Source organism: Lissotriton helveticus, chromosome 1_1 (assembly GCF_964261635.1).
Source record: "Lissotriton helveticus chromosome 1_1, aLisHel1.1, whole genome shotgun sequence".
In the NCBI taxonomy this organism is placed as follows: Eukaryota; Metazoa; Chordata; class Amphibia; order Caudata; family Salamandridae; genus Lissotriton; species Lissotriton helveticus.
Genome location: NC_136057.1, coordinates 831,495,951 through 831,510,846, shown reverse-complemented (window position 1 = coordinate 831,510,846; position 14,896 = coordinate 831,495,951). Strand labels below are relative to the sequence as shown.

At 46.3% G+C, this 14,896-nt stretch overlaps 1 protein-coding gene across 2 annotated transcripts in view; it reads left to right on the top strand.

The window, feature by feature from the left end:
* The window catches only part of WASHC4 (WASH complex subunit 4), a 1,268,393-nt gene that overhangs the window by 181,048 nt on the left and 1,072,449 nt on the right, over positions 1-14,896 (top strand). For both annotated transcript variants that reach the window (XM_078674607.1, XM_078674599.1), the window contains exon 8: positions 13,214-13,256. In XM_078674607.1, the coding sequence (XP_078530733.1) occupies positions 13,214-13,256 (43 nt within the window). The remainder of the gene's footprint in view (positions 1-13,213; positions 13,257-14,896) is intronic.

The following is a 14,896-nucleotide window of genomic DNA, read 5'->3' as shown; positions in this document are numbered from 1 at the left end:
GTGTACGCCATCCAGAAGCAGCTGGACTAGTCGAAAGGCATAATCAGACTCTGAAAATCCGCATTGCAAAAGTCTGTAAGGACAAAGGTGTGGACTGGTTAATAGCTCTGCCAGTCGCTTTATTTTATATGCGTATGGTCGCACATTCCAGATCAGGTCTGTCCCCGTACGAGGTCGTATTCGGCCGCCCCCCTAACATGTGGGGTACTCCTAGACCCCGAAGTATTACCGATGTTTCATGTAATATGCTGACAGATTACCTAGCTTCCTTGATGTCTGCCCTCAACTCATGTCGTTCACAGGTTGCCGCCGCATTTCCAGACAATACCGAGGTGGCACCGCACGAGATCGTTCCAGGCTCCCTTGTGATGATCAGAAATTTCGACAGATCAAGTCCGCTGGAACCACGTTGGAAAGAGCCACGCCAGGTCCTCTTGACCACCCGTACTGCCGTCAAGTTGGAAGGCAGGAAGGGGTGGGTCCACCTTTCTCATGTAAAACTTTTCAATCCATTGAAATCAGTCTCCAAAAACATTTCCAAGGATTTCCAGGATTCAAAGGACTGCCAAAATATTGCTCTTAAGGACTGTCCCGCACAAGACATTATTACAACCCCTCCCTTGTTAGAGAAAACTCCGCAGCAGGAGTATAAGTTGAAGCTCAGGTCTAGTAAAATAAGTCAGTCAGTTTGATTGTATAAGTCCTCCCCTAGGTGAAACGGTTAAATTGTTTCTGACATGTATAAAATAGACCCCCATAGTGAGAGAGTCAGTCAAAGTTCAATCAAATGTATCGTTTTTCTGAGTTTCGTATTATTTCTCAGCATAATGATTTCCTGCACCAGCTACGCACTTTTCCTGTGTTTTCCAGTTCCTCATGTAAATATGTCTGCTAATGCTACAGTAGAGCACACGTTTAGTGATCTGCCTCCTCACGAATATTCATACCGCCTCGCTATGCGCAACAACTCATTTATCCGTATGTTACATTACTCACACCAGACCAGCAATGCCACTAATTGTTGGGTGTGTGGTCGACTCCCCCCTTTCCAGACACCGAAGGGAGTTCTGCCACTTTTTCCTTATCCATTCTCACACAATGGTTCGTGTGGAGCATGGTCCACGTTAACGTCATCCTCAACAGATATGTCTTTTCTTAACAGTACATGTTTTCCAGACAAGCAAGGTCTCCCCCACAGAACAGGTTTAGATCTAGAAAATGAAGTATATAATTTAGGTAATTATTCGTCGAATTTCATGGTCCTGAATGTTCAGTCTGATACTACTCCAGACTTACCTGCTATTTCAGTACTACCTGTCAAAGGCGAATTATGTGTCCGTAGTTATGGTTCCGTACATGTAGGTCATAGTGAATGTACTACTGTTATCAAGTATAGTGACAGTGGGAAATCTATTTTCAAAGCTTCACGTCATTCTTATTTTATTTGTGGTCAAACTGCATATGTCCGTCTGCCCCTCGATTGGGAGGGAACCTGTTACATTGCCTTCCTACTGCCACCTGTTTTCCTAGCCCCACCTGACTATTATAGGAATTCCTTCCTAGTACATACCAGACACAAGAGAAATCTCCCGATTGTCGATTATACTGAAACTGCTGCAGAGCAATTCATTGATATTGATAAAGGTGTGTTCCCTTATTTAGGCACAGTTGTAAACAGTAAGCTAATCCGTAGGCTAACAAGAACCCTTGAAGCAGTAGTAGATGAGACTGCCTCTGCTCTAGGTAACCTAACCGAAGAACAATCTGCTATGAGATTTGTCGTTTTGCAAAATCGTCTCGTCCTTGACGTCATACTGGCCGATAGGGGCGGGGCCTGTAGAGTCATCGGATCTAGTTGCTGCATTTTCATTCCAAATAACGCGCCGTCTGTTTATTCAGCTATAACCAGACTCCATAAAATTGCCCATCTGTTACATCAAGATCCAGGCACCTGGACATGGTCCGGTTGGTTCTGGAATGTAATTTCCGCATGGGGATGGAAAGTCCTGTCCTTTTTAGGTATTGCAGTAGCGATTATATTTAGCTGCTGCCTCTGTATACAATGTGGCCCTGCGATTTGCAGCATGTGTGCTACCTCTTGTATTCCTAGTCCCAAGCCCCGTTCTAAATCCCGTTCCAAGACAATTCGAGACGAGCAAATGGTACTGTATGAAATGATAGATGGTATCATGAAAATTGATGTTTCCTGATGGAAACGTAGTGACACGGAGGGAATGTGGAAAAGTAAATTTTGCCATGTTCTGTGTCCCTACGCTTCATCCATCATATGTTATGTGTGCATGACCAATATGCATATGTTATTCCCCATGCCTGATTAATGACGCAATTACAGTTGTGTCCACCTCTAGTATGCCATTTTCCAGTCCTCGTGAATACTACGAATATCAGGCCTATGTAAAGTAATGTTGCCACGATTCTTAGTGTGCACGTTATTTCATTATAAAATCCCCGTTTTCAGGCCTCAAAAGGGCCCGGACCACAGATTCATCTCCTGTCTCCTGAAAGCCTCGCTAAGGAGCGATACAGCCCCCACCTGTATCCTCGACCCTTCACTTACTTCCTGCCTCGCAGTGCCCGGTGCAGCTTGGCTCTGCCTCTTAGTCTGCCAAAAGTATGTTATAGTTCCAGTTATCAGTTCAGTCCTCCTCTTCTGCATTCCTAAGCTACTGAACTGCATCAATAGTTTCCGTCATTGTCTAGCCTTCTCGTCTCCATGTTAGAGAAATACTGTATTTAATGGTCATTTAATATTCTTCATCACGCACTACATGTAGAATAATGCATGGTCCAGTCCTAGAATCAAGTTAGCTTTTCCCCTCATGACTTCTAGTTTATATCAACATGTTCCCTAAACATCAGATACCAGATAGGGTTTAGGTACATGTCGCTCCGACCCTTCAGACTCTAGTCTCTGCTCCTAGCACAGAGTTCATAGCCCCCAGCTTCTCCTAGTAATACGTCATTGCCAGTTTTCGCGCACCATTAGGTTAGAGGTCCCGGCTCCTTAGGTAGCCCCCTCCAAAATTTCCGCCCATTCATGACATATTCTGTTACGTTTGCACCACATGTCTATGTATACGCCCAGTTACACCTCCTTTTACTGTTATCTCTCGCGACTGCTACGCGTTACGCCTTCTGCTCCACCCACTGCTACGCCTACTGCAATGTAATGCTATGTGTTTGCGCTATGTATATAAGTCAATGTTTTGTTATTGAATGTTAGCGCGCTCATCCCAGACCCAGCCCCGGCAGCTGCCGGGCCTTATTATCCTATTCCCATGCAGGTTGTCCTGATCCTGTCCTTATGCTGTAATAAACCTGCAGAAACTCCTACTACCTCGAATCTTGACTCTTATTTTATTGAGCTATCTGTTATGCTATAAGTCTAGTCAAAAATAGGGTATTATTTATTTATTTACCACATTACCAAAGTCTAAGAAGGCCTGTCATTGGAGTATTGTTTGCACCTCCGCCTATCCTGATCAGGTGCACAGAATTCCGAAGAGATATTTGGCTGTGAGGCGACGGCTTCGCACGTGCTCCTTTGGAACAGCCCTCTGGCATTCTGGGGTTGGCTGCCAGATTTGAGCGGGCTGACTTTTCCTGAAGGTCCATCTGAAATAATGTTGGCTTGTATAAATAGGTCAGTGACAGCCTGTTATAGGTTAGTCTGCTAGACCAGAATGGGAAGGAACCCGGGGCTAGGAGCAGAGTGGGCGATGTTTGGACCTTGTAACCGTCTAATCACTATTGACAGACGGCGGACACTTTTGGCTGCTGCTACCCATGTTCCTGGGGCTCAGGCTGGACAGGTGCCAGCCATACGGGTCTCGGCCAGCCAGTGTGGCATTTCGCTAAGGGACATGCAGCATTTCTAGCACTGAGTAACAATAGATTTTTCGTTAGTTATGTGGCATTGGTTCGATGTGAACTCAGCTTCTAAGTTGATTACTCCCCTGGCATGTCAGACCACGTGCCGTTTGTGCATGACTTTCTGCATGGCACCCATACCACGGTCACATTCCGCATGGCGCTCATACTTAGATCGCATTCTGCATCATTCCCATACGCCCTAGGGGCAGCTGCACCTGTCCCAGCTCTTGAGGTGCGTTTCCTGAATGCGTGCCTGCCCCTCCGCTCCACTCTCTGTGCCTACTCCGCCCCCTTCCTCCACTGTCGCCCCACCAAGCCCCATGCTTGTGGCCAGCACTGCGCTGCTGCATGGCCCCACGCCCTTCACTTGGGCAGAACTGCACTGAGCCACCAAGGGACTCCCGCAGATGAGCTCCTGCCCCTATGAGATGCCCGCTCTGTGCGACCCCCGCATCCGGCCCGATCCCCCCAGCGCTATCCCCCACAAAGCCCTACCCTTCTGCCTAACAGAAAATCCACCTTAAAGGCCTAGGGCATGAAGACTGGGCATCTAACCAGTGCACAAGGGACACCAGCTACTCCCTGCATCCTCTCCTTATGTGTGGGTTGGAGCCGCTGACTCTCTCTCTGTGAGGGAATTAAGACTGGGCCTCGCAGCGCTGCACCAGGGACACCAGTGTCTCCTTCCTCTCGTGCGACTTGCAACCTGACCACCAGTCACTTTGAGGACGGAGGACTGACTACCTTCCCCTCTCGTCCCACCGGCCTATCCCATCTTGTGCCTGCGCGCGGCCCCCTCCTTGCATGCCCTCATTGTCCCCCCGTACATCCGCCTACCCTGCCGCCTACCGCAAGCATCTCTTCTATTCTCGCTCCCTTGTGTGTGTCTGTGTGTGTGTGTGGCTCTGTGTGTGTGTGGCTCTGTGTGTTTGTGTGTGGCTCTGTGTGTTTGTGTGTGGCTCTGTGTGTGTGTGTGTGTGTGGATCTGTGTGTGTGTGTGTGGCTCTGTGTGTCTCTGTGTGTGTGTGTCTCTGTGTGTGTGTGTGTCTCTGTGTGTGTGTGTGGCTCTGTGTGTGTGTGTGGCTCTGTGTGTGTGTGTGGCTCTGTGTGTGTGTGTGGCTCTGTGTGTGTGTGTGGCTCTGTGTGTGTGTGTGGCTCTGTGTGTGTGTGTGGCTCTGTGTGTGTGAGTGGCTCTGTGTGTGTGAGTGGCTCTGTGTGTGTGAGTGGCTCTGTGTGTGTGAGTGGCTCTGTGTGTGTGAGTGGCTGTGTGTGTGTGAGTGGCACTGTGTGTGTGAGTGGCTCTGTGTGTGAGTGGCTCTGTGTGTGTGAGTGGCTCTGTGTGTGTGTGTGGCTTTGTGTGTGTGTGTGGCTCTCTGTGTGCGTGTGTGTGTGGCTCTCTGTATGTGTGTGGCTCTCTGTGTGTGTGTGTGGCTCTCTGTGTGTGTGGCTCTGTGTGTGTGTGGCTGTGTGTGTGTGTGGCTCTGTGTGTGTGTGGCTCTCTCTGTGTGTGGCTCTCTCTGTGTGTGGCTCTGTGTGTGTGTGTGGCTCTGTGACTCTTTACTACTCACTTTTTACTACTCGCTCTTTACTACTCACTCTTTACTACTCGCTCTTTACTACTCGCTCTCTAATACTCTCTCTACTACTCTCTACTCGCTCTCTAATACTCACTATACTCCCTACAACTCACTCTAGTCCTCCCTACAACTCACTACTACTCACTCTCTATTAATCACTATATTACTCTCTAGTACTCACTCTACTACTCTACTACACACTCTCTACTCCTCTACTACGCATTCTCTACTGTTCACTCTGTACTATTCACTATTACTCACTCTACTACTAGGTCTTGCATTTGCGAGAGATTAAGCTATTGGCATTGTAAATGACAATGCCATTTATTTATCTGTTTTCAAAACCAACACATAAATAAAAATGTTGTCATTTACAATGCCAATAGCTCTAACTTTTGCAAAGGCGAGACCTTTGCATTGTAAGTGCTTGTTTTTATTATATGGGCAGAAATGTTCCCGAATAGTTTAGTTTTTTTCTGTTTTAGTATGGACCTTCATTGTTGATTGCTGTTCAAGCACTGGGGCAGCCGAACTGCCAGCAGCTTGGCAACCTTGTATCTTTGAGGTTTCATCTTCTTGTCCTGTATTATGGCTAGTAGTTAATAAACTCATATTGTTATTTCTTTTTCTGTTTAAAGAAAATGGTCCTTTAATTGCTAATTTCTTTTTGCTGATCATGTTTTGCGCTCTGTCATGGGCCATTAACAAGAGAGAGCTTTAGTCCTCATTGAGAAAGTGCTTTTTTCTTAGCTAACCCTCATGTACCCAGGCAGGTATTGAATGCGTGAGATTGTTTTAAGCTTTAGGTGAGTGGCTTTCTTTTTAATTGGAGGTTGTACTAGTCCATCTTCCCTCTTGTCCGTTTAAAATTTTGAGATGTCTCTTGAACTTTACGTTTAAGCAGAGGATAATTTTGGTGAAAGCTTCACAAGCTTTTTTAAGATGGTAGCCTCAGGCCTTCGTGCAGACCGGTTGCTGGGCCACTCTCTGGCAACTGGACGTTAAGGAGAGAATATGTTTTTATGGTAAAGCAGGCTCCAGACTCTCCAGAGGCTGCCACCCTGACTTTGAAAAACACTTGCCACTATGTTGTACTATGGCAGGTGTCAGACGTGTTCCGCTGCTTAGTATGCTTTTCAGATAACGAAAAATGGTGCAATAAATTGGTGTGAGGTAGCTTGTTAGTGCTTGGCCTTTGATGAGGGGGGCCACTCCTTACCCACCCACTGGATTCTTTGCTTTCACCTCCAGCTCCACCCGATACTCCAGGTGCCGGGCACTAGAACCACTAGGGCAGCAGCCGCAAAGTGCCTGATGCCAACCGCCTCCTGCAGCAGCAGGGGGCCCGCAGCACTGTTGTAGGCTCCTGGTTAGCTGAGCCCACTAGTGTATGCAGATGTGGAGGGCCTGGTGACAGAAAGTGAGGCCAAAGAAGGGAGTGAGATTTAAGCGAGAGCTCACCAGGGCCTCCTTCAAGCTTCACCCAGTCCTAGCTGGGCCACTTCCGTGGGGTCCTGGATGCTCTCTCTGCAGTGACTGACTACAGCCACTGTGCTCACCCTCGCCGCTTCGGCTTGCCTCGCCATGGAGACACTGTGACCTCTAGGGTGCAAAAACGCTACGTGAGCATCCAGCAACCTCTCTGCCTCAGCTCCCCTGGACGCATTGACATGGTGAGCTGGGAGGAAGGTGGGGGAGGTGGGGGGAGGATCAGCAGAGATACTTGGCTGAGCCCAGACTCAGAGACCACAAAAACACTCAGCCCCCCCCACTTTCGCACATAACACTTAACACGCCACATCAAAATCCTGCCAAGGAGGAAAATCTGAAAGAAACAGTTAGTTATAGATTCCTTACCTTAGAATTGCCCCCAGGCGTCAGACTGGATCTGGAAAGTTTTTCGTCAGCAGTACACAAGGTGGTGTTGGTCGACTCCGCGTTCGTCGTTGGTATTTGGTCGCCGGGATGACGTTGCGGTAGCTACATAGACGCCGCCTTAGCACGCCAATGTCATATCACGTACCTTCAGTCACTTTTTGACTGACTTTTTCTCGACTTTTGTCGACATCGTTTTTGAGTCCATCGACTCCTGGTACATGAGGGGATGCCTGGCTTCAAGGCTTGCGGTTCCTGTAACCGACTTATGTCAGTGACGGATCCGCATCGCGTGTGCCTCTTCTGCCTAAGGCACGACCACGACCCCAAGTCATGCCCCGACTGCTGGACCATGAATCCGAAGTCTTTGAAGGAGTGGTCCCGAAAGCTTCTCGAGGCCCGGCAGTTGGCTCCACGCCGCTCAAGGTCCCAGTCGTGTAGGAGGTCGAGGGACCGGTTGCAGAACCACCACCATCATTCTTCTTCCAAGTCTTCGCACTCTGGGTCAGGTAAGTGGAAGCACTAGAAGAAGTCGAAGAAGCATCGTTGCTCTTCGACTTCTGCCCGTCTGTCGGCCGATGCGATGAGAGATTTGGGTGGTGCCCCCCCCCCCCGTGACTTCGCGTGCGGAGCCCAAAGGGTCGACTCAGGGTTTTCCCCCATTTCCGGGACCTGGAGCGAACCCTGCCCAGCTTCGTCATTTTTACGAAGCGATGCACACCATCTTTGGGCAGTCCGACTCCGCCGGTGTACCTTCGGGCCCTGCGAACTCGGCTGGGGGCGCAGGGCCTTGACGCCGGCAGCTCCGGCCGTGGCACCGCAGGGTCCCCTTAGATCCAGGCCTGGATCCGGATTAGCGCCGTTCGACCTTATTACACCTCCACTGGCATCACGTCCGCAGCCGTCGCCCCCTGCTCCCAACTTGATGTAGAAAAGGCGCTGGATCTGCGTCAACGGGTAATTTTGTGCCCCTGTTCTGCCCTGGCTCTTTGAGACCAGATTGGCGAGGAGGACTGGGAGGGTCTCCAGACCTTTTGACTGACCAGTTAGGTTATGAACCGGACTGGAGAGAGGAACTGGGGGAAGCCAGTGGCCTGGATACCTCACCAGGCCTTGGCATGTTGTCTTCTCCTACCGTGGCTACAGAGGAGGGAGCGTCTTACGCAGTAGTGTTGCGTAGGGCGGCGGAGGTCTCCACCTCGAGCTACCTACGGTGGCAGTCCGGTCTAACCTCCTGACAGAGGTGCACCAACCAGCAGCGAGCTCTTCGGAGCCCCTGCTGCTGTTTAATGAAACCCTGACAGACCCTATCAAGCACCTGGCCCAAGTCCAACACTTGGTCTCCTGTGGATAGGATGATTGCCCGACGCCACCACCCGGCCCCGGGCGACCCCACTTTCCTCTCCCAACACCCCAGGCTTTACCTGCGGTTCACGGTAGGCCACAAGCACTTTCAGTTTACGATGCTCCCCTTTGGCCTTACAAGCGCCCCTCGAGTGTTCACAAAAATGATGGCGGTGGTCGTACCTCATCTGCGCAGATCAGGGGTTCCAGTCTTCCCCTATCTCGACGACTGGCTGTTGAAGACAGGCTCGCCCCAGGCTGCCGTCTCCCACCTCCAGACTACGCCCGACCTCCGATGTCACACCTGACTCCCTCTCAGAAGCTCTCCTTCATTGAAGCGGCTTTGGACCCCACGCAGTTTCGGGTCTATCCTCCCGAACAGCGAGTCCGGAATATTCAGGCTATGATTCCAATCTTTCAGCCACCACCCGGCCCCGGGCGACCCCACTTTCCTCTCCCAACACCCCAGGCTTTACCTGCGGTTCACGGTAGGCCACAAGCACTTTCAGTTTACCATGCTCCCCTTTGGCCTTACAAGCGCCCCTCGAGTGTTCACAAAAATGATGGCGGTGGTCGTACGTCATCTGCGCAGATCAGGGGTTCCAGTCTTCCCCTATCTCGACGACTGGCTGTTGAAGACAGGCTCGCCCCAGGCTGCCGTCTCCCACCTCCAGACTACGCCCGACCTCCGATGTCACACCTGACTCCCTCTCAGAAGCTCTCCTTCATTGAAGCGGCTTTGGACCCCACGCAGTTTCGGGTCTATCCTCCCGAACAGCGAGTCCGGAATATTCAGGCTATGATTCCAATCTTTCACCCTCTATCCCAGGTTTTGGTCAGGATGACCCTCAGGCTACTGGACCTGATAGCCTCCTGCATCCTGATGGTTGACCATGCCATATGGCATATGTGAGCTCTGCAGTTGGACCTGAAGTTCCAGTGGGCACAACATCAGGGGAACCGGTCAGATTGCGTCCAGATCTCGGAGGGCACTGCACGCCAATTGCAGTGGTGGTTAACGAACAAGGATTGGGTCAATGGCAGATAACTCTCCCTTCCCCAACCAGAGTTCACAGTGGTGACCGATGCATCACTTCTGGGAGAGGGCGGCCACATGGGGGAGGCAGAGATCTAAGCCCTCTGGTCTTTGGCGGGGTCCGGGCTCCACATCAACCTTCTGAAGCTTCAGGCAATTCGTCTTGCACTCAAAGCATTCCTTCCCTCTGTCTGTGTAAGAGTAGTGCAGGTGTTCACAGACAACACCACCGCCATCTGGTACTGCAACAAACAAGATGGGGTGGGGTCGTGGACCCCACCCCGTCAGTTAGGGATCGACTATACAGATGTGTACTGGACAACATTGCTCAGTGCACACGACAAGGAACTGAAAAAGACTACACTCAAATGCACACATTTCAAGATCAGGGTTAGCGATACCCTTTTAAACTTCGTAGGGCTTAACTGAGTTCCAATGACCTCTGCTGGAGATGTGGAGTCCCTAGTTGTATTCCCTCTTGACAAGTCCCTGAGAAGCACTCCTACCTTTTATCAGTTGTTCCCTTCTTGTTTTATTGTAGATAATTTTTAGTGCATGTGAGGGCGAAGGTTACTGGTCCGGGAACCCGTTGAATAATTAATTTCTCTTTTCCCTTGGTTATGTCTGTCTTCCCTGCATTAAATATTCAGTACAGGCAGCACTTCGTTTTCTCATACCATAATTTTACTAAGTTGAAATATCCGAATGGCAACTTATACTCAAAATCTTTGTTGTGTTAACATTATTAACTGTATTCCAACCCAGCTTCACACTGTGTATTTTAACCTTTTCATTTTATAAACATTGTTTGTTTTTTCTGTGGGCTCCTCTACCCCACTACATTTTGGGCCCCAGCCCTTCCTCTTGAAAAACATTCAAACGAATCACTATAGTCATAAAAAACAATTTCGAACGTGTAAGAGACCATCACTCCTATTCAGTCAACAATTTACAATTTCAAGAATGAATGGACATATGTTTCAATGTTGAGTAAAATGCAGACTGAATGACTGGCTGAACATTTATGCCTGGGCGCAACCACACATGAACACACCATAAATAAGATGTGCAACCAGGCTCCATGTTTGAAAGGACTTGGGGACCGTTTTTGCAACTGTGTGAAACACCCTCCTCTGGTAGCAACCAAGACATATAGCCATTAAGCCCTGTATTGTATGTTTGCTTAAACTATACCTAGTTTGAAAGCAATAGAGAAATGTTTAAAAACCAAACAATGACAGTGGCTAGAGTTGCCAATCACTGAAGTCTGATGAGGGTTTTAATCCATGATTGGTTTGCTTAACGTTGAAACATGAGCTTGAAACTGAATGTGATTGTCTGACATAAATGCTAATCTCCCTTGTTAGATGTGCTAATTTTATTTTGTCCACCTCCTGTGCATACTATGACAAGTTGATGAGAGATGGCCAGTCTCTAAACTGGTGCCACATTAATTCAGTCACTGGCTAATCTCTGCTTTCTAAAAGTGCTCTCTAACATTTCTGGCAGTTGGGGCTGAATAATGAAACATTCTTGACTGGCACTATTGTATATCCTTGCTCGCAAATAAGGCAGTGCTTGATGCAAACACCCTGTACCACAGTTTTATGAAAGTAATTTGGTATGAGAATATTTGTGCTTGTTTAAGAAGAAAACTGCAGTTGAGGAACAGCTACACCACGTTACCATACTATAATAATAGACCACAAAAACAAAAACACAACTATGTAACAATAGCACAACAACACAACACGCCAACAAAATTCATTAAAATAAAGTGACAACACAGCTCAACCCAGAAATTCATTTCTCAAGTGTTCTACAACGGACCAACACCTCACAACCCAATAATACAGCACAAAACAAAGCAACTGAAATTGACATTTTTGCTGTGTTGTGTTGTGCAGTGTTCGGTTTTATTGCTTTGAACTAAGTAATTTTCTTGTGCGGTGTTATGTATGCTATGTAGTTACTTTTAAACACATCAATCGCAACCCAATAGCAACACATTATCTTACAGTTTCAAGTGACAGCCATTTACTACTTACTAATTTAATTAATTAACTAATCAATTATTGTAATTTACTACTTACCACTGCTTCAGATCATCAGCTGATTAAGGCACCAATCAACGCAAAACTGTGACATGGGCTCACTTTGTGATCCAGTCCTTGATTTTCAGACCTTGTTTGGGAAAACCTTTTCCCTCCAGCAAAAACTGATGGACATCTCACTTTATGCGTCAATCCACTAACTTTTGATTTTACTAAATCTTCTGCTAAGTTGCTGAAAGCGATACAGCATTCCACACTGTTACTTATGGGTTAGAGCTACCAGTGGGATTCTAAGTCAGCACACTCTGACTGTCAAACATTTCAAATACTATTAGATTTTCAGTCTCTGAAAGTCCATATAATGAAAGATACAATAAAAAAATATTTTCAATTGAAGATGAAAGCCTACAATTATTGCAACCCCCAATAAAGTAATCCGAACCAGAATTCTTGCTCTTTTACAGATGCTATCTAGTGCACCTGCAATAAAGAACATGAAAAACTCAGCTGTTTAAGCTGCTGGGAGCTTTTTGGGAGAAAAAGATTTTTGGGAATTGTTACTGTTTTATCAGCATTCGGTTCTCTTGTTTGAAGTGATGTCACCAATGGTTTCAAAATATTGCTGAGGCACCAACGAGCTAAACACTGTGCCTTAACTGATTATTGCCTCCAAATTTTAAATCTCACTAGATGGTAGACATTCCTGAAGTTTATCACCATCCAGAGAACTTTCCTTTCTTCACAAGAAATCTATTGCTTATAGAATTGTCCTGTCTTTCCTAGTGTCCCTTAAAACTGGTCCCTGGTTGTATAACCTACAAAAGATTGTAAAAAGGTTTTCTGTTGTATTGCCTGTTTCAGAGCATTGATTGTGAACGTTGAGGGATTGTATCTCTTGATGGAGAGTGCTTGCGCAACAGAGCAAACTGTTGACACGCGAGAACATTTGAAATCCGTTTTCAAACTGCACACAAAGTATCATGTGTAAACCTAGCACAATTATATTGATTATATAAGCAAAGTAATAAAAACAAAGACAACATTTAAAAATCACTGAATTAGATGAACAGATGTACTACATGTTGTGTATAGGTGCCACCATGCAACTTAAGCGGGGTGTTTTTATGTTGTCACTTTGAATTGTCAGATACATACACCTCTTTGGTCTGTCCGTAGATGAGGTAGCATGGGACAGATATCATAGTTGCTTTCCGGTCAGGGGTAGAGTTTCCAACAGTGGTGTCACTCTTTAACAAAAAAAAAAGAGAACTGCAAAAAACAGAGGTTTTCCTTGCTGTGGCTCCCACTAACTATACTGTGAATAGTTGAGTACATGCAACTCTGGATGCCTCTTAAGAGATTAATTGTTAGATTTTTCTTGTTGCAAATGGAACCATGTATTTGCTTCTTACACTGTTTGTTTGTTTTTGCAGGAATGCACCCAAGATAATAGAGACATCAGGAGTTCATTTTCAGGTAAACTGTTTCAAGGTATTGCCATTGGGATCTGAGCAGATACTGAGATTGGTTAACTGATGTATTTGTTTAGGATATTTGCTAAACTGCTTCCTGACTGTAGAGAGGAAGGAATGTGGTACAAATTTATAACAAAGATTTCTAAATAGTATTAAAAGTAAAACCCACCAAACAAACATAACAGCAACTGAAAAAGGAAAACCATGAACCAAAATGAAAATACAATTAAGCAAATTGTTAAAAACGGGAAACATCTATTACAATGCAGGCATTACATCGTAGTGCCTTTACAACACAGTCAGTACCACGACTGCGACTTTACCACGAGTTTCATTACAACGCAAGTCATTACAACAACTTGCTTTAGGGAATACGATGTGGGACTGGTGTTGGGTTTTAAGTCCAACACCTTCCCTATTGATACACCAACTGGAGTTGGATTAGTAATTTAAACTATTCCAAAGTCCAGCGCTTCCCTAAAGCAAGTAATTGTAATGACTTGTGTTGTAATGGAACTCGTGGTAACGACACCGTCGTGGTATTGACTGCATTGTTAAGCCATGTGTGGTTTTGGTATGTGTGGTAACAAATGCTATTTGTTAAAAACAATTACAATGCTGTAATAAAAATCCTAGAACAGAAACGTTAAGGTATTTAAAATGGGCAAGTTTAAAATGAGTTTTTCCATAGTTTAGTGGAAATTACAAATAATTAGACAATAGACGAAAATGTTCCCTAAGTGTAAAGCTACTTTAGAAAAAGTCTGGTTGGATAGATATCGTCCATGGGATTTCAGAGTTGTCAGCCATAGGCCTACTTTGCAGTATGTGAGGTGTAGGTGACGTTTCCACCTACAATCATATGCAAGGCAAATGCCATAATGTCCTTGTAGCACAGTTAAATTTGAAGCAGGAGCCAATCTGCAACCAGTATAAATCAGTGAACAAGTTATATTCGAAAACCTATGTAAAACGTTGCTCAGGAGGCCAGGGCTGTGGAGCATAGATGGGGAAGAGTGTGGGGTCATGAGTAGACTGAAGCTCAGAATACCCTCAGAAAATATGTACAAAAGATCAGCTGAATTATACACTTAACATAAACTTTGTGTCAGGCTCCTCCTTCCAGAATCTTCGGGATTGTGGCGATGCTATAAGGGGTCCACCTCTCGACGGCCCCAGAGTCTGAAGTATAAATACACAGACTGCCGGGATAGTCAAGCGAGGGAAGGAAAGGATGGGGACAGCAGGGAAAGAGATCTGTGAAAGACAATAAAAGACACAAGGAACATACTATAAGTATCTATTAATATAACGCTATCCTGTTCCCCGTCCCCTCCCTCCTAATAGGAGCTTTCACTATTCTACTCTCCTACCTGTAAAGAAAAATACTGTTGTCTTTAAATGCAAGGAGAGAGTAGGGCGATACCAGGCTCTTATAAACTGTAATGGGAAACAAAGGAACATATTGGAACTGCAGATTTCATTTCTAACAACATTATACAATTGTCTTTGTTCTACTACATACCCAAGAAAGTCTGTGCGATAATCTGTAGTTTGTAACGTCCCACTGATATGGTACCCTTATGCACCTCTCTCCTGTGATAGGATAGATATAAAGGAATGTAGATAGAAAATCAAAAT